This window comes from Salvelinus namaycush, chromosome 16 (assembly GCF_016432855.1).
Source record: "Salvelinus namaycush isolate Seneca chromosome 16, SaNama_1.0, whole genome shotgun sequence".
Lineage (NCBI taxonomy): Eukaryota > Metazoa > Chordata > Actinopteri > Salmoniformes > Salmonidae > Salvelinus > Salvelinus namaycush.
The window spans coordinates 27,142,725-27,160,122 of record NC_052322.1 but is presented as its reverse complement, the minus strand read 5'-3'; the positions used below and the strand labels follow the sequence as shown (position 1 = coordinate 27,160,122).

General features: G+C 47.7%; 1 protein-coding gene across 1 annotated transcript in view; it reads right to left on the bottom strand.

Annotated features, from left to right (window-relative positions):
• vps13d (vacuolar protein sorting 13 homolog D) overlaps positions 1-16,898 on the bottom strand; it is a 52,669-nt gene extending 35,771 nt beyond the window's left edge. Inside the window, exons 1-24 of the mRNA XM_039010941.1 lie at positions 14,714-16,898; positions 14,418-14,572; positions 13,086-14,198; positions 12,844-12,934; positions 12,521-12,647; positions 12,165-12,345; positions 11,259-11,441; positions 9,524-9,719; positions 9,098-9,314; positions 8,620-8,791; positions 8,367-8,485; positions 7,986-8,210; positions 7,081-7,355; positions 6,748-6,881; positions 6,346-6,501; positions 5,891-6,098; positions 5,576-5,650; positions 5,253-5,456; positions 4,879-4,968; positions 4,568-4,708; positions 3,187-3,315; positions 833-938; positions 538-690; positions 136-271 (exon numbers count right to left, since the gene is read on the bottom strand). Coding sequence (XP_038866869.1) covers positions 136-271; positions 538-690; positions 833-938; positions 3,187-3,315; positions 4,568-4,708; positions 4,879-4,968; positions 5,253-5,456; positions 5,576-5,650; positions 5,891-6,098; positions 6,346-6,501; positions 6,748-6,881; positions 7,081-7,355; positions 7,986-8,210; positions 8,367-8,485; positions 8,620-8,791; positions 9,098-9,314; positions 9,524-9,719; positions 11,259-11,441; positions 12,165-12,345; positions 12,521-12,647; positions 12,844-12,934; positions 13,086-14,198; positions 14,418-14,572; positions 14,714-16,883 — 6,756 coding nt within the window. The 5' untranslated portion in view covers positions 16,884-16,898. The remainder of the gene's footprint in view (positions 1-135; positions 272-537; positions 691-832; positions 939-3,186; positions 3,316-4,567; positions 4,709-4,878; positions 4,969-5,252; positions 5,457-5,575; positions 5,651-5,890; positions 6,099-6,345; positions 6,502-6,747; positions 6,882-7,080; positions 7,356-7,985; positions 8,211-8,366; positions 8,486-8,619; positions 8,792-9,097; positions 9,315-9,523; positions 9,720-11,258; positions 11,442-12,164; positions 12,346-12,520; positions 12,648-12,843; positions 12,935-13,085; positions 14,199-14,417; positions 14,573-14,713) is intronic.
• Between the last annotated feature and the right edge of the window lie 500 nt (positions 16,899-17,398).

Here is a 17,398-nt window from a genome sequence, read left to right as displayed (position 1 = left end):
CATAATTCTAATGACATATAGGAAACATGTGAGAGCAGTGTTGGAGTAAACTATACTCCAAGCTTTATTCCAAGCTTTAGTTTATTTAATAGCCAAGTAAGACCACCGCTCTTGACCTTTGATCTGAAGACTCACTGTGTTAGAGGGGTTGTTGCGGTCGGGGGCGGCGTAGCGGAAGAACACACCCACTTTGTCCACGGACACGGGTTTGACCTGCTCCCAGCCCCCCACACGCACCAACAGCTGATGTAACTTCAGCTCATGAGTGTGTCTGCAGAGAAACACAATAACCAACAGTTCAGAATACACAGATCTCAGTTTGTATTGATTTTGACATTTTAATCATTTAGCAGACGCTCTTATCCGGAGGGATTATAGTCAGTGCAAGGTAGTTCCCCAGATTGGCATTCATAGCTATGAATCGGTGTGTGATCACCAGTTTAAAGTCTTATTCACTTTTGTCCTTGAACTTTTTTGTACTTCCTTTTAGGTCTTAATCCCTATACGAAAATAACGGTGACGCACCAGAAACCATACCTATGCCTGAGTTTCTCTCGAGCTTCAAATTCAAAGGGAATCTCCTCTCCGGGCAGCACCTCTCGCCACTGGCTGACATTGTGGGTGTCATCTGTGCCTGGGCCGTGCACGTGGGATATGGAGTCTGCACTGCCACTGTGAGACAGCGCCACCCTGTGGGCATATGGAGCACTCTGGTTACCAACATGCAATGATTCAGGAAGGCGCAACAAAATGCAGAATGCCTAGGCTGCACATTTTTGAAGGTAGACTCAGCAATATGCCATTATCAATGGGAAGACTCTACTCCACTGACCTTGTAGGGGTGGTGGTGAGGGTGGCGAACCACATGGTACATCCCGTGTGATTGCGCAAGGCGTAGGGTACAAACGGCTGCCTCCGCTTGGACAGCTTCACGTCGGCTATAAAGCAGGCAAGGACAGACCAAGACATGAGAGGTATTCTTTACTAAGGAACGGCCCCTATAACTAACTTCAAACTGTCAACCACTTTCCTCACAGTTACTTAAAAAATATATTCAATATATTAAAGAATATATTGGGCTCTCTGGAATATAAAACATATATTTTTCATGGAATGTTTTTGAATTTCCGTCTATTGCATTTGAAATGATATAAAACAATGACAAAAACAATGGCTTTAAAAAAATGAAATACAGACATCCACATCAAAATGCCATTCATTGGATGCTTCCAAAGTTAATGCACAACATCATTAATCCATTCCAAATGGCAGCATGGATTTCCGAATGTCAGTTTTCAATCATGTGTTATACAGATGGTTCCACGGTGGTAGGCTAACAACATGACCATACCTACCACCACAATGCTCATTCAAATAAAGATGGGAGGAGGATGCACAGATGAGATACAACAACAGTTCACATTGACAGAGCATGCTCTTTTAAGCTTGGTTACTCAGAGGTAAATAATAATAGTAAACAACAACCACAATGGATTGGATTTCTATAGATTGACATTGAATGGGGGAGGTGAGACAACATGAGACAGAGAGAGAATACACAAAGGAAAGTGTGACACTGAGAATATGCTACTAATCTAACATGACTCTGGGACGAGACACAATGGCTCTGTTCTAACATGGGGGGGTGTCACCTTCATCGGTAAATCCTACTTAAAAGTGCATCGTTAGCATCCAAGCTATTGGTTTCCCAAAATCATTGTTGGATTATGGATCAATTAAATACGATCTCTGAAGACGCTGATTATACTGACATTAGTTTAACTTTGGACAAATTTGCCAATATTGTTACAAGATAGTGAAACATTCGTGTTACTCAAAGCACTCTACATTTCCATTTTAGTAATTTAGCAGATGCTTTAATCCAGAGCGATTTACAATAGAGTAAGTGTATGCATTTTCATAGTTTTATTTTCTACTGGTCCCCCCGTGGGACTCAAACCCACAACCCTGGCATTGCAAGCGCCATGCTCTACCAACTGAGTCCCTTTGCATTAACGTTGCACTTAAGTAAGGATAGCGATGATGACCCCATGGTTTGGAGACCATAGAAATAGAATTACAAATATCGCTTCTGACCACCGATCCACCCATTCTACTTAAGGATCCCCAATCTAGTAATTCTATTTCCTTGGTGGAGGCCAACTGCTGCCTATCTGATCTATGGTCTTTAGACTGTACCTCTGGAGAGAATCTGCTGCTCAAGGCAAGTCAAGCTGGCTGTACTCCTAGTTCTAAGGTGGGCAAGAGGGACACCTGACAGCAGAGAGAGACAGTTACCACAGAGAGGAGAGAGACATGCAAGGGGTCAGGAGAGAAGACAAAGGTCAGGATGGGAGGATTTTTTTTTTTTACCCACCATGACCAAGTGTGTTTTATTTTATATTATGGGGTCATAACACCAATCAATAGACCTGGATCTGAGCTCAATAAAATCCTAACCCTCCCACCCTAAGGCCTACAGTACAACACTGTCATAATATGGCGATAAAACATGTGGTAAACAGTCTTTACAACTAGTTAGCATGATTTAGACACGATAGACTTATCTAGGCCTAGGGCGGAGGGTTCAAGTAAAGAGTTCAAATGTTTTGATAGAAACATGGAGTGAGTCTTAACTCTTAATACACCATTTGACAAGGCAAAGGAACTGTGTTCATGTTAGTAGACATTCATTCCCAACACTTGTGGCAACATTTTCTTCAAACTCTCCAATTGTGCAATAACCATGCGAAGGCAGTGATTATTCAGGCAGGTTTCCAAAGCATGTGTAAAGTTTTTTGCATTGTCAAAAAGTCCCTCTCAATCAGTGTAATCTTAATCTGCACATAATGACATGTGATACAGTAGCAAAGATATTCTGGTACTACCTAAACATTATTACAGAATAAATTGGGAACCACACAATCAAATACTCCAACACATATTTACAGTATATTCAATAAGATTGTCGTCACTACTCACTAGCGTTTGATATGTGCTGGAGCAATTGAGGGCCCTACTTTTTTCTACTGTGGCTATTTCTAGCCCATAACAAGTGATACGCGTATGTGTGCATACCAGTATGTGGTTTCATATGTAACTGTACAGATGTTATAGAGTATGTCAGCTGTGTGAATGATGTGTGTGTGTGTGTGAGAGAGTAAACTTAGAGGAAACAGTACTCACTCTGTCCGAAACAGGGGGGGTCCACTGAGGAACCCATCCAGGATAGGGCTGCCGATGCCTGGGGTGGCTGCTGCTCCTCTTCCTTGCAGTAGTCAGCCAGCCAGGAGCTCTTGGTGAGGCTGTACTGCTCTGTGTGGCCAGGAGAGTGTGGTAGCAAGGTGAGGAGGACACTCAAATCCATTCAAGGCCACCATTACAGACCACTCGGTCTCTGGCTTAAATACACTGAACAAAAATATCAACGCAACATGCAACAATTGAAAAGATTTTACTGAGGTACGCTTCATATTGGAATACAGATACGCATGTTGGTCACAGATAAAAAAAATAAAAATAAGTAGGGGTGTGGATCAGAAAACCAGTCAGTTATCTGGTGTGACCACCATTTGCCTCATGCAGCACGACACATCTCCTTCGCAGAGCTGACCAGGCTGTTGATTGTGGCCTGTGGAATGTTGTCCCATATGCACCGTCTGCCATCTGCCCAGTACAGTTGAAACCGGGATTCATCTGTGAAGAGCACACTTCTCCAGCGTGCCAGTGTCCATCAAAGGTGAAGTCAGATACAACACCGAACTTCAGTCAGGTCAAGACCCTGATCAGGACGCTGAGCACACAGATGAGATTCCCTGAGAGTTTGTGCAGAAAGTCTTGGCTGTGCATCAGCTGTCTGGGTGGCTGGTCTCAGACAATCCCGCAGGTGAAGAAGCCAGATGTGGAGGTTCTGGGCTGGCATGGTCACACGTGGTCTGCAGTTGTGAGGCCAGTTGGAATTACTGTGAAATTCTCCAAAACATTGTAGGCAGCTTATGATAGAGAAATTAACATTCAATTCTCTGGCAACAGCTCTGGTGAACAAATCCTGCAATCAGCATCCCAATTGCACGCTCCCTCAAAACTTGAGACATCTGTGGCATTGTGTTGTGTGACAAAATTGCACATTTTAGTGGCCATTTATTGTCCCCAGCAAAAGGTGCACGTGTGTAATGAATGATCATGCAGTTTTAATCAGTTTCTTGATATGCCACACCTGTCAGGTGGATGGATTGTCTTGGCAAAGGAAAATGCTCACTAACAGAGACAAAAACAAATGTGTGCACAAAATTTGAGAGAAATACGTTTTTTGATCTTTTAAACATGGGACCAAAACTTTACATGTTGCGTTTATATTTTTGTTCGGTATATATCCAGGGCTAAAACCCTTTAGTTAAACATGGTGTGAAGAAGTCAGACACATCCAAAAAGGCACCCTTTCATTACATAGCGCATTACTTTAGACCAGAGACCTGTGGGACCCTGTCAAAAGTAGTGCACGACGTAGGGAATAGGGTGCCATGTCAAATGCATCCCGTGTCCAAATAGTGGGCAGTGCAGGTCATACCCAGGAGGACAGAGGTGATGTTGACATCCAGTCTCTGCTTGGCACGGATACCCATCTTGAGGCGAGGTGGGTGGAGGCGCCCTGCAGCCTGCTGCTGCCAAGTCAGGAAACAGGGCCAGGGCTCGATGAAGGGCTCCCAACCTGACACACACGTGAACATGAACATGGGCATAAACACAGAGAAATGGATAGGAACAGAGAGAAACATACAATGGAACAGTGGTTCAGATCATTACAGGATCATTTGGCTCTGGGTTACAGCTAAACGTTGTGACTGACTGGCCCCCGGATGTTCATCTCCAGCAGCTCACCTGACAGTTCTCTGTTGTAGTAGTCCCCTGACAAAGTAAAGCTGCCGTTGCCCTCCTGGGTCGAGCCGATCCGCTGCAGCACATACAGCCCTGCCATGGGAGTTAAAAGGATAATGAGCTCTCAGGTGATATTACATTGTTGTTATGTTATAGTATTAACACTGACTATAGTACGTACCACTAACATTATATTACACACACTATCAGTATGCATGGTATCTGAATATTTAGTAGCTATAGAACAAGTTTTCAGGAAGGTGAATGTTCCAGCTTCTGTCTGTTGCTTTCATCCAAACTCCCAAAACACACAGTGGATATTACATGAAAAGGGGATTTCCTTCCACATATATGAAGAGCAAGGCGCTCAAACTGACGAGAGAAAGTGAACTCAGCCAGCGGGACATCACAGTCGAGACAGTCGTCAATGAAGCAGATACACACGCTCTCCGCCTTGACCTCCACACCGGACAAAGGGTGCGACGAGTGGCTGGCCGAGTCCGGGTCTGCTCTGCCCCGGGCCTGACCCACCATGGTCTCTGCATTCTCCAGCAGCCATGTGGCAGCCTGGTCCAGTTGGCCTGGGAGGGGACAGACAAGGTGGTCAAGTCCATACCGTGTATGAAAAGCGTGGCCACATTCCATTCCTAGTGGGAGGAGATGTGGCATTGTTAGAAAATTGTAGCTAGAGCCTCCTCACCTTTGCTCTGGATCAGGGCTCGTTTGCAGTCCTCCTTCCTGAAGCCTAGATCCTGTAGCCGAGTCAACTGGCCCTCTGAAGACAAAACATATCACATCATACCAGGGTTATGGTAACAAGCTGTGCTACGTATCTTTTATTATTATACCTGAGTTATTACAGCTTGTGAGGTCAACACTCATGGGTCAGGAACAATAACAGAGCCAGTGGTAAAGAAAAATAAATGCTAACATGACTATTCTAACATAATAGCTACGTAAACCCTATTCACCATATAACTCAACTACACCCCTGTAGGCCTCTGAGGTGACATACCTAGCAGGGCCTGGGTCTTTTGCCTGAAGTTGTCTTTCTGGGTGCTAGAGGGGTCCTGGTTGGCTGTGGATGGTACTACAAGGGCCTGGGTGCCTTCGGCAGTGTCGCTAGGCCCGGGAGAGCCTGCGGTGGGGATGGATTTGGCGATAGCCAAGAAGAGCTGAACATCGTTGTAAGAAAGCCGGATGTCCAAAGCAGGGAACTGGATCTGTGAGGACAACAGAGACCCATTGATATTTTGCATGATCACAGAAAGTGTTCTAATCACAAAATTGTGTTTTTTTTTCTCCAATAAACCTGGGTTACGTTCAGTAAGTAGGCATGAAACAGTACAAAATGTGTCAAAACAGAGAATAAAAACAGGTGCTTTCAATGGACTTTCAGCAAATGTGTTCTCCCATTTGGTACCTAGTGAACATTACCCCCCCCATCCCCACCCCTGACTGAACCCTGACCTCCAGTAGAGGCGGGAAGTCTGCCATGTTGAAGGCGTCTAGCAGGCCAGAGCTGCTCTGGTAGGTGGGACTGCCACACAGCTCCACCTGCACGTTGACAGGGTCGATGATGGACAGGGCTGTCTCCTGCTCACTGCCAAGCCGACAGGAGAACACCTGGACATGGACAGGAAGACACCAACATGACAAAACAGCCTTGTGTAGAGCGTAAGAGTTGGAAAGAGTGCGCATCCCCTATCTTTGACATGATCACTTCTGTGACAGCTTCTGTACCCTCTAACTCTATGGAACATAGTTTGTGTCAATTTGAATATGGGTCTAACTCAAACTGACATAGGGCTCTGTATTGAGTTAGTAGTCCAGTGGTTTCAGGACATAGTTGTGAAAGTAGTGGTCAGTCACCTCGATGCCGGCCAGGCTGCCAGAGAATGGTCTGTCCAGCAGACGGGGTTTGTAGGTGAGTACAGTGGTGCCCTTCAGAATGACGGCATTGGTGTCCAGACAAGACGAGTCCTCAACCACCACAAACTCAGTACCTTGGACCAAACATGTATTTTATGTATTATCATTGTCTATTATTGAGATTACAGTCATTAACTAGTGGTGACAATGCAGCATAAGAAACATCACGACTATGAGAGACAATTCAAATGATATCCGTGCTTGCCAATATCTGAATCTCTATTGTACAACAGAGACTTACGGCAGGGGAGTCTGCCTGCTGTAGCTCCTCACCTGTCACGTTGATCTTGACTTCCAGGTACCGATCCTGCATGACGGGCACAGTGGACCTCTTGGTGACCACGCCGCTCTTGACTGTCTTGGGCATGACGGCACCCGTGGTCTCTGTGTCACTGCTGCCGCTGGGCCAGCGCTGGCGAGGCGCGCCATCTGCCCCCTTCTCAGTGGGCATGCGCAGGAAGTCCCGAACCAGCTGGAGCCAATCAAAGATGAGGAAAACACGCAGGTTGTTGAGGACAATGGTGAAACAGGACGAGTCTCTAGTAGACCTGACAGGAGAGAAAGGAGAAGATAATGATTAATAAGTGTGGGTCTGTGTGTCTGTCTACGTCAGGCCTAAGAGCCAATTCATGCTTGATCCGAAAATGTGGTCGGAGGCGCCGCATGGATGGTGTGACGCAATCGCGGCGCCTTCGGAGGCACGCTGAGGCCAAATTGAGCTCCGTACCACATCGACGTCCCCCTCTCAAATTTTGGAACAATGCGGAGGGCTCCGTATAGCTCCATATTGACATGGTCGGGTGACGGTAGGTGAGGGTGGGAGGTCCAATATAAACAGAAGTTCATTTCCTTGACAACTTCCATCACAAGAGCTAAGCTGCTCCGCGAGGCGCAAGAAGTATGAATGCCCTGACTTCTGCAGAGGCCGTATCATTGTAAATGCTGTACGGCCAATGCAGACGTCGGATTGACCAAGCAGCGCTTTTAAAGGGCCATGACCGTGTCCAAAATGGCACCTTATTACCTATGTAGTACCCTACGTATGTATCCATTTTAGATTTGCCAATACAGGCACAGACTTTGTATTTGGCATTTCACAAGGCTCTGTGCTTGGACCCCTGCTATTTTCTGCATACATGTTACCACTTCGAAATGTTATCTGCAGACATGTCTTGTACCTGTAATGCAGCTCCAGCTGGAGTGTGGCCCGGTTGGTTCCCGTCTTGGAGGGCTGCAGGATGCAGTCGAAGACATTGTGCTTGCCCCTGCCACTGCTGCCTACGTCCATGCCAGGCCCGGTGTAACGGGTGTCATATGCCAAGAGGGAGTGAGACACCAGATTCACCGACTTGGAGCCGTTGGAGAAACTCTCAAACAACAGCTTAGACTTCATGAAATCAAACCTGCAGATAAGGAGAGGAGCGCTTCAGTGAGGAACACCGGATTTGGATTGTCCGTTTACTTCCTGAATTGAAATTGACCCAAACCAATTGGCAAAAGTAAATACACAGAAAACATTTGATAACTCCTCATGCTCAAAACGAAGCGTTAATACCAACCTGGCTAGTGAGCATGGTTTCTGTCCCGTGGCATTGGGGCTGTCCAGCAACTCCAGGCTGACGTTCATCATGTCCACCAGGACGGACAGGCTGGTGTACACATCACCACTCAACACCGTCTGGGGACACACATGGAGTCACTCAGAAGAATCCCTCTCAGAAGAACATTGTTAGTCAATTAAAAGTCTATAATTGGCAGTCAGCCACATTGCAGAGAGTATGTTTATGCGTGTGTGTGTGTGTGTACACTCACATAGTTGCTGGGGTCCTGCAGGTTGTACGGGCGGAGAAACTCCTCAACAGGCTCTCCTAGGTTGTTGTCCAGCAGGCCTCGGATCAGCTGGTAGCGCTCCAGGTCCAGGGAGCAGTGTACCGAGGACAGGCTGCCGTGGATGGACATGTCTGGTACCGTATGGCTCAGCGCACTAGTCAATCAATCAATAATTCAGTCAAATCAACCAATCAATACTATCTTTTTTTGTCCCACTTGGAAAAGTTATCAGCACACAGGAACAACTATTATTAATCAATAGTTACCAGCAACATACAAACACATACAAAGACAGTCAGTTTAACTCATTGAGAGATCCAATACCCCGCAGACAAAAATGGTTGAAATGACACAAGTTTTACCCAGTGGGTAACAATTATGTAAGCAAGAGAACAGTAATGTTGTTGCTGAAGCAAGCCCAACAATGTCTATTAGTGCCCGTCTTTCATATTAGGCTCACCTGTCCAGGTTGCGCTCCACTTTAAGTTTGAGGTGGCAGCGCTCCTTGAGCAGAGATGCGGCGGTGCGGCGGACCGAGTAGGAGGGGAAGACCAGGTCTGAGTCGGGCTGCTTCCCTGCGGCGCTGTCACACGGCTGGCAGGGCAGACGCTCCGCAGCAAAGATGTCCATCTCCTGAAGGTCCAAGGCTATGCAGTCCAGCAGACACACATGATCCTCTGGGAACACACACACACATCAAGAAGCTTACTCTGACTATCCATTTCACGTATTTATTTATTGAGAAGTACATCAATTCATACACATTTGCAGAGAATATATGAGTTTGAGACTGTGAAGACGTAGACGACTACTAATATTCATCTTCAGTATTAGCGTGACATCTTCATACAACATTTAAATAACGCTTAGTGGTCACTGGGCTCACCCAGTATGAAGGGTGGGTCATCCTCGCCAGGGATCCTCCCAGCAGCGGGCTGGGCCTGGGGCCTTCCCAGGGTGAAACCAAAGGATGCGGGGGTGGAGGTGCTGCTAGAGGAGGTTTTGGGCTTCTCAGTTGACTCCTCCTCCTCCTCACTAATCGTTGCTGGTCCAGTCTGTGACTGGCTGTCCCTCACGCGATCCTTAGGAAGCAAGATGAAAGATTAGCCAAGTGCTGAACGATGAACTGCTTAATGAACGTACACTGTAACATCTGAAAGAACCATTGACATTAACGTTCTCTTATTATTTCACACCTGACAAAACCTAATTAGCACGACAACTTAGCTAATGTTCCTCTATCATAGTGTCGGAAGGAACTGCTGCAATTGCTCTTCCCAGCCTAAACAGTGAATTTGAAAAATCACTTTAAAGCGGCAATCAGCAGTTGAAACAATAACAAAGCATCCTCCCTGGCCCTGTTTCGATAAAAAGCTGAGTGATGGGGCTGGATAAATGCAACCACTTTCAAATTCATAGACAGAGCTATGGATGCAAGGACTGACCATCCATGATATCACAATTATAGTTTTAGCCATGTTTTGAGGCTATATATATATATATATATATACATATATTTTTTTACATTCACTTTATTTAAAAACATTTACTTTATTTAAAAACAAGCTTATATTTTGGGTTCTAATGGGGTACGACAGTTGAACTAAGCTAATAACGCATTCATGAGTTATATTCTTCAAGAATCAATGTGTACATAGAATTACATTTATACTTTAAGTCCAAAAATGTATGTAGCATCTGCTGATTGCCCATTTATGTAAATCACCAAGAAAACACAAATATATTTTAAAAAAACACCCAGGCAATTGATTCAAGTGGTTCAGGATAGAAAACACACAAAGACTGTTAACCCTGAAAGTCCACAGAACAACCATCTGAGATAGAGGGCAGACGGTTCACACCTCAAACCAAGCAGCACACCAAAAACATGCCCTTGTACCTTGTAGTGGGAAGGGTCCTTGTACGAATTAGCATGCAATATCAAATTCTTCACAAAACAAAATACAAAATGGTGATGAAACACTGTATGCTACCACATCAAACTCCCCCTGAAGCAGTCATTACTTTTAGAGTTAAGAAAAAACTAAAGTTAGTATGAGTTAAGTATACAAACTATTTCCTCATACAGTGCTAGTATCTAGTGGCCACATTCTCATGCTCAATTGAAAACTCAGAGAGGCCTGTATTCATAAAGCATTTTCCATTTGAATATCACTAGTAGAGACATGAGGCTGGAGCGCACAACAACAATGCAAGTACGTATTGTACCACAAATGCTGAATATAGAACGTAGGCGCCAGCGAACATCATACCTCATTCAAAGTCTGATGGGGGATGAAGAAAAGTGGCATCAAAAAAGCAACCCTTGCTAATGAGCATTGTTACTGGAGAATGTTTGTGGTCGACTATTCTGCAGCCAAACAATGATGATGACAAAGTATGGATTTAGGGTTTTGCCATTTCAAACAGGTATCATATAGGCCTATAAAACGTTATAAATCATTGCATCACATTTGTCATATGAAAACATGTAGTAATGTAAAATGCTTCATAAATACGAACATATTAGTCCAGTAGCAGGGATGTGGACGACCGGTAGACACGCTATCAGGACTCACCAGAGAGGGGAAAAAGGTATGGGCCATGGTAAGTTTCTCTACCTTGTCTCTGAGTGAGAAGGTACCATGGGTGCCAGCCGGCAGGAAAGAGTTATGGACGCGCAGCTGGCCCAGGTTAGCAACAAAGAGGCGCGGCGAGCGCGAGCTCTCGGGGATGAGCAGCACGGGGGCGCCCGCCTCGATGTCCAGCAGCACACGGGATGCCCGCTGAGGTCGCTCACGAACCTGTGGGGAAGGAGGCAGGGATAAGTAAGGGGGTGGTTGTCTTTTTTTAGCTTCTGCTAATGACATTAAGGTAGACTGGTATTTGCCCAGGATCAAATGGATAGGGGATTGAATACTACAGACTGGTCTCTGCTGAACAGGTGTAAAAGTGCTAAAGGACAATCCAAATATTCATTACATTAACTACAATTGAATCTTTTAAGAAAAAAAATATATAAATTGTTTCTTCAGATAATTTGAATCTAAAATACATGTTACAAATTGAGGCACATAAATTACAAAACTGGGACTGGGAGAGATTGGATGCCTCCTGGTGTGCTGGTCCAAAGCATTGCCCTGTGCCATATGTCAGTTGGGATTTAACAAGCAGGCCAGACATGGTGCTCAGTGTCCAGTCTGATAGCAACAGAGACGGCCACACTGTCTTGAGGTGACCCAAGGTCAACCTGAGGGTGACAACTCCCTGGGCTACCCGCAGCCATCTTAGTTGGCAGGGAGTATATCAGAATGCCATAACGCCAGGGTAGACACTACAGTTCAATTAGCTTTGTTTTATCGAAATGTACAGCTGTGTATAGTCTAAGTAGCAGTGAAGTTGACAATGTTTTCAAATCACCAAGAGGTAGCATATATAATGACAGCAGTAGTGGATCACGGACACAGCCTTGAGGAACACTACAGCTTGAAACTGAAAAGCAGAGTGGACCCGAAGGCCGTACTCACAGCCTGGCCCTCCATTGCGGCTCTCTGCCTGCCCAGGACATCCTGCAGCTGAGTAAAGTGCTGAATGAAGGCCACTACCTCGGCCTGGAAGCGCTGCGTGTGGACATACTGCACCGAGGCCATCTGCAGAGACACCTTCATGTCACACTCCCGCTCAAGCCAGGGGTCAGGATCCCCGTATCTGTAGAGACACCACCAGTCAGTGAGACACAGTGTTAAAACAATGAGACAATGAAGGTCTATAATTAGTTTTCTTTGTCAAAGACCACCTACAAGTTGTTTTATGTACCAGAGCTAGCTGTCAAGCTAACGTAGCTGTAGGGAAGTGATTCCTGTATATAGAAAATCTAGCCTACTTGTGTATGTTGAAGACAAGGGCCTCTCCGCCTCGCGTGGTGAAGCGCTCCCTGTAGAGGTCACCATGTGGGGTCAGGTCACTCAGAGACAGGCTTCCAAGACTACCCTGCAATGCTAGGTCGCCATCTGAAATATAGGATGACATCACACTGCATGAGATGCAAACTCATTGTTCTTCAACAGTGTGATACAACAAACCATCATTTAAATACTTCATATGAATGTACCATGATTGATATTGTATTATATTCATACAACCATTTTTTCAATTGCTATGATTTAACTGTTGACATCTAAGTGCAACATTAAGTTGATTACCTACCAATCATTTCCCAGTGGGCAGACAGTTTGGAGACGCTAGCTTTAGCAAGCTCATTGGTTTTCTTGTTTAGCACAAGAGCAAGCGCATGGACCTAAGGAGGAAAACATGGTGTTAAATACATTGAGGAAATGTATTCATGCTCACCATTGCACCTATATTTATTTAGATTTCTTGTAACTCTCACTACATCACCGAAAAGCCATGTCGATGCGTCTTCATTGCTGCTGCTGTGAGTACTGTACCTTGAGATCCAGTTTAGTGTTGACCACCTCAGCAACTTCCTCCTGGCTGAGGTCTGGGTACATGTCCCCCAGCTCGTGTGGGTTCCCAGGCTGGAACAGAGGATGTCCCGGCATAGGCTGCTGGGGGAAGGCCGAGGGCACCTTGACTGCGTGGTTGTTGGCCGTGGAGCCGATCCCGAAGAAGTCCAGGATGACCACCCATGTTTGCAGCGTGATCAGCACATCCAGACAGTTGAAGTCCACGTCGATGCTCCGCCCCACGCCACCGTATCGGCTCTGGAACTCTGGGTGGCGCGGGTCCACCAGCAGCAAGTTGATGTGAACAAGAGACTCGTCAAAGTCAGAGGGCGGAGGGTGGGGTGAAGGGGTATTGCGGGTGGGGGAGGGCGGTGGGGTGCTGGGGCAGGCAGGGTCCTTCTTGGGTCCGCTCTTACGGCTGGCGGCCGACGGGGTGCTGGGGTGTCTCTGGTACAGCTGGAAGACGTTCTGGGCCTCCTCCATGTGGGCGGGCAGCGAGCGAGGCATCTCAGGGTAGAGGGCATTGGAGGCCGATGGGCACGACTGGGACAGGTATTCCTTGGGGCTGAATGTGGAGGGCTTGGGAGCACCCCTGGAAACCATTAGGTGCTTGTACTTGGACTCAGGGTTCTGCTCCAGGAGGTCCTCCATGAGGAGGGAGCGCAACGTGAGCTGGACAGACAGGCAGTTGGGGTGGTCTTTGGTGAAGTCTCCCTCCAGGTCCTGGAAGCGCAGGCTGACCAGCCCCTGGGAACCCTGGCTGAGGTCAGCACTCAGCTGCACCTGGAGCTCTGCCACCCTGAAGGTGGCCCTCACCTGGGTGAAGGAGAGCGTCTGCATCAGGGGACTGTGGGATTGCAGGGGCTTGGGGGACGACAGCGAGTTGGACAGGGAGGCGTAGGAGAGGCCGATGAGCGGGGGGTCCCGGGCAAAGAGCCCACCCTGGGGATCTGGGAAGCGGTGGGGTTTGGTGGAGGAGGGGGTGGGGGGCGGCGGGGTGGGAGGCTGGCTGGGCGTCACTCTCTGGGGCTCAGTGAGGGTAAGGTTATCCAGTGTCTGTAGAACCTGCTCATACACAGGCTTGGCCAGGAACACCTGAGAGCACAAAGTCAAAACATCATCTAAAAACAAAATAGACAGTAAACATTTGCATGCATTTGCAAACCTCTACCCTCATTGCAATAGAAAGCACAACATAAAATATTTAAAAATATTTAAAACATTTAATTCTACTCAGGTCATTTGATTCAGTCAAAGACGCAAAGAAAATACATTTGAGATGAGCAGTAAGTCACAAATATGAGCAAAATATACCTGTACTGCATTGACAAACTTGCCCTCCACCCGAAGTAACCCTGTGCTGTTATAGGGCTCGTCTGTGGTTAGAAAGGTGAACTGGGTATCCTCATCAATGGGAGGAACTTTCTCCAGGGTGAACTGAATGGTGGTGTCTTTCAGAATATGGAAGGCTGAGAGAGAGAGAAAAGTGGGAGTTATCATAACAACCCAACACTGTAATACAACAATACAGTAACTCTAAATATAGCAAAACAATTGAAAGGAAATGGTGGGGAAACTCTTCACTTCCCATTCTAATAATTTCTCCTCACCTTTTCCCCGACTCAGATATTCAAAGAAGTCATGGCGAGTAAACTGTGACTCGTCCTGATTGATATTTCCGTTGTGAGAAGGGGATTGGTTAGAGGAACTGCTGTCAGTTCTAGCTACCTTCCTCAACACAAGGTGACTGGTATTGAGTGAGTAGAGCCGGATATCCTTCACTAGCACCTGTAGTCTCTCCCCTTCCGAGTCCTGCCCGGCAACAAAGTTCTGGATGGTGATACTCCCCAGGTGACCAACCAGGAGCTCGGGGTGACCAGGTTTACGGGGAATGGACACGACTGGTGACTCGATGCTGACATTGAGGATCAGCTTGACCATAAACGAGTCTATGGTGGGTTCTTCCTCCTGCGCGCTCAAATCCTCTTCATCCTCAAACGGGTAGTTGCTCCAGTTGCTCTGGCTCTGGGTCCTGGAGCGCCGCGACGGCGTCTCGAACAGGGAGACCATGCCGCTGTACTCGGCCGTCTTGGTTGCCAGCACCGTGGACACCTTGGTGGCGGCTGTCTTGAGCATGGAGCGGAAGTTGTCCTCCAGCTCGTTGGCCGAGAGGCTCAGCTCCTTCAGGAACTTGGCGGAGTGGTTGTAGTGCAGCGAGGCCATCTGCAGTGTTAACGAGCACTCCCCCTGGGAGCGCTCCAGAAGTCGGAAGTTCAACGCCTCTGAGGGGGCTCCTTCAGAGCCGCAGAAGAAGGCTACGCCTCCTGCTGCCGAGGGATCGTCTTCTATGTTGCCAATGCTGACCACAAACTGGCTCCGGCTGCCCTCCTGGGTCAAGTCCACTAGCTGGATAGAGCCCAGCGAGCCATTGACATCCAGCCGGCTGCCCATGGACACGTTGACCTTGGTGCCGTTGATACTGGCCGTGGCGATCTTCAAGCCTTTCTTCTCTCCGCCCAGTACGCTGCCAGTGGCCACAGTCCTCAGCAGCAGCAGGTTCAACCTGTGGATCTCCACAGTCAGCTCCTTGTTCTGGTCGTAGGTGGACTGGTAGGTCTCCTCCTGACCCTCCTGGCCCTGGCCCACCGGAAGGGGCGATGGCTGCTGGGCCAAGGGGCTCTCCTCCTTGGGGAAAGACTTCTGGAGGAACTTGAGCAGCTCCACCATGGTCTCCGGGTTGAGGATGATGTCCAGGTTGTTGACCTGCATGGTGGTCACCTGGAGGGAGCTGTCCAGGTTCATGGAGGGGCAGTCCGAGCTGACAAACTGGTACTCCAGTTTGATGAGGGCCTCCTGGTCTCTGAGGAAGGAGCTGAACGGGGAAGATCTATCGAAGAGTAACCCAGAGGAGGAGTCTCGGTGGAGGGCAGGGTGCTCAGGCGACATCCCTTCGGGCCCGGCAGGGGAGGAGGGCTGGCTCTCTCGGAGGCTGCCAGTAGGCACATCGAAGCTCAGGTGCTTGTGGGAGGCCACCAGGAGGTCAAAGTCGGAGCCGTAGGTCTGTAGCGTGTCCACCAGCAGCAGGCCATGGACGGTGAGGGACACCTCTGCGTCGTAAGGCCGCTTCACAAAATGGGCATTGGTGCCGAAGACCTTAAGGACGGAGATGTATCGTCCGTTGCTCTCCACGCCCAGCTGCATGTAGTTGATGTTGAACTCAGCCAGGAGGAGGCGTGACTCCACCAGGACCTCCCTCGTGTGCTGCTCCAGTGTCATCACACTCTGGGTAAGGTTCTTGGCCGAGCCCTGGAGCTTCCACTGGCTGTCCTCCCTCTGGAAGATCTTCTCATGGCGCAGGTTGGAGGGGTCAGGAGTCTTGGCACTCTCTGCTTTCTCCTGGCCCTCGTCCTCCTCAGCGGGGCTGCCCAGTCGGGCCAGGCAGCTCCTGAGGGCGGTCATCTTCTCCAGGTTGATGTGGACCTTAAGATCTGGCAGGGTCCCGGAAAGCACAGCCCCAGGGAGCTGAGGGTCTGAGGTGTAGCGCAGCCTCTGCTCCAGCTCCAGCAGCACGTTAAACTTCTCAATCACGTGGGTGGGCCCCACCTCGCTCTCCTGCAGGTGCTTCCAGTTGTCTTTGTAGCGTCCCACCATGATCTGCAGGTCCTTAAAGGACAGAGAGTACTTCTCGTAGAGGTTTCTGCTGAAGGCCTGGACCCCCTCGGGGGATTTAAGGCTTGCGAGCTGGGGGTACTTGTTCTGGTCTTTGAACTCTGTCTCCATTTCAGGTGGCGGAGAATTTGGGGGTGTGGCCAGCGGAGTCTGGTACTCTTCATCACTGTTATACTCCTCCCCCTCCGACTGAGTGGTCTTCGACTTTGTTTTAGTGTCATCTTTAAAGAGAAAATAAAACATAGATTTTAAATAGAATATCTTTAATACAATATAAACAAAGAAAAATTACAGAAAGAACTTCCTGCTTATTGCTTATCAACAACAACCATGTTACAAGACTGCAGACTGTGCTTAGTCTACCTTTGAAAGAATCAGCTTAGTCAAATGTGTTGTGCGAAGACGTGAGCTAATTTTACCATGTGAGTTAGTGAGGAGAATCCGTCCCAGGTCAACCACCACTAACATGGGGTCCTGTGACTGGAAGTCATCTGGGAAGATCACCTGGGGTGCACAGATATCCAACTTCATAGTCCAGCGCTTACTGTTCTCCTGTAATGACAAGTAGAGCAAAAGTACAAAGTCACACACAACATTAATATATACCAATTACAGACACTTAAAAA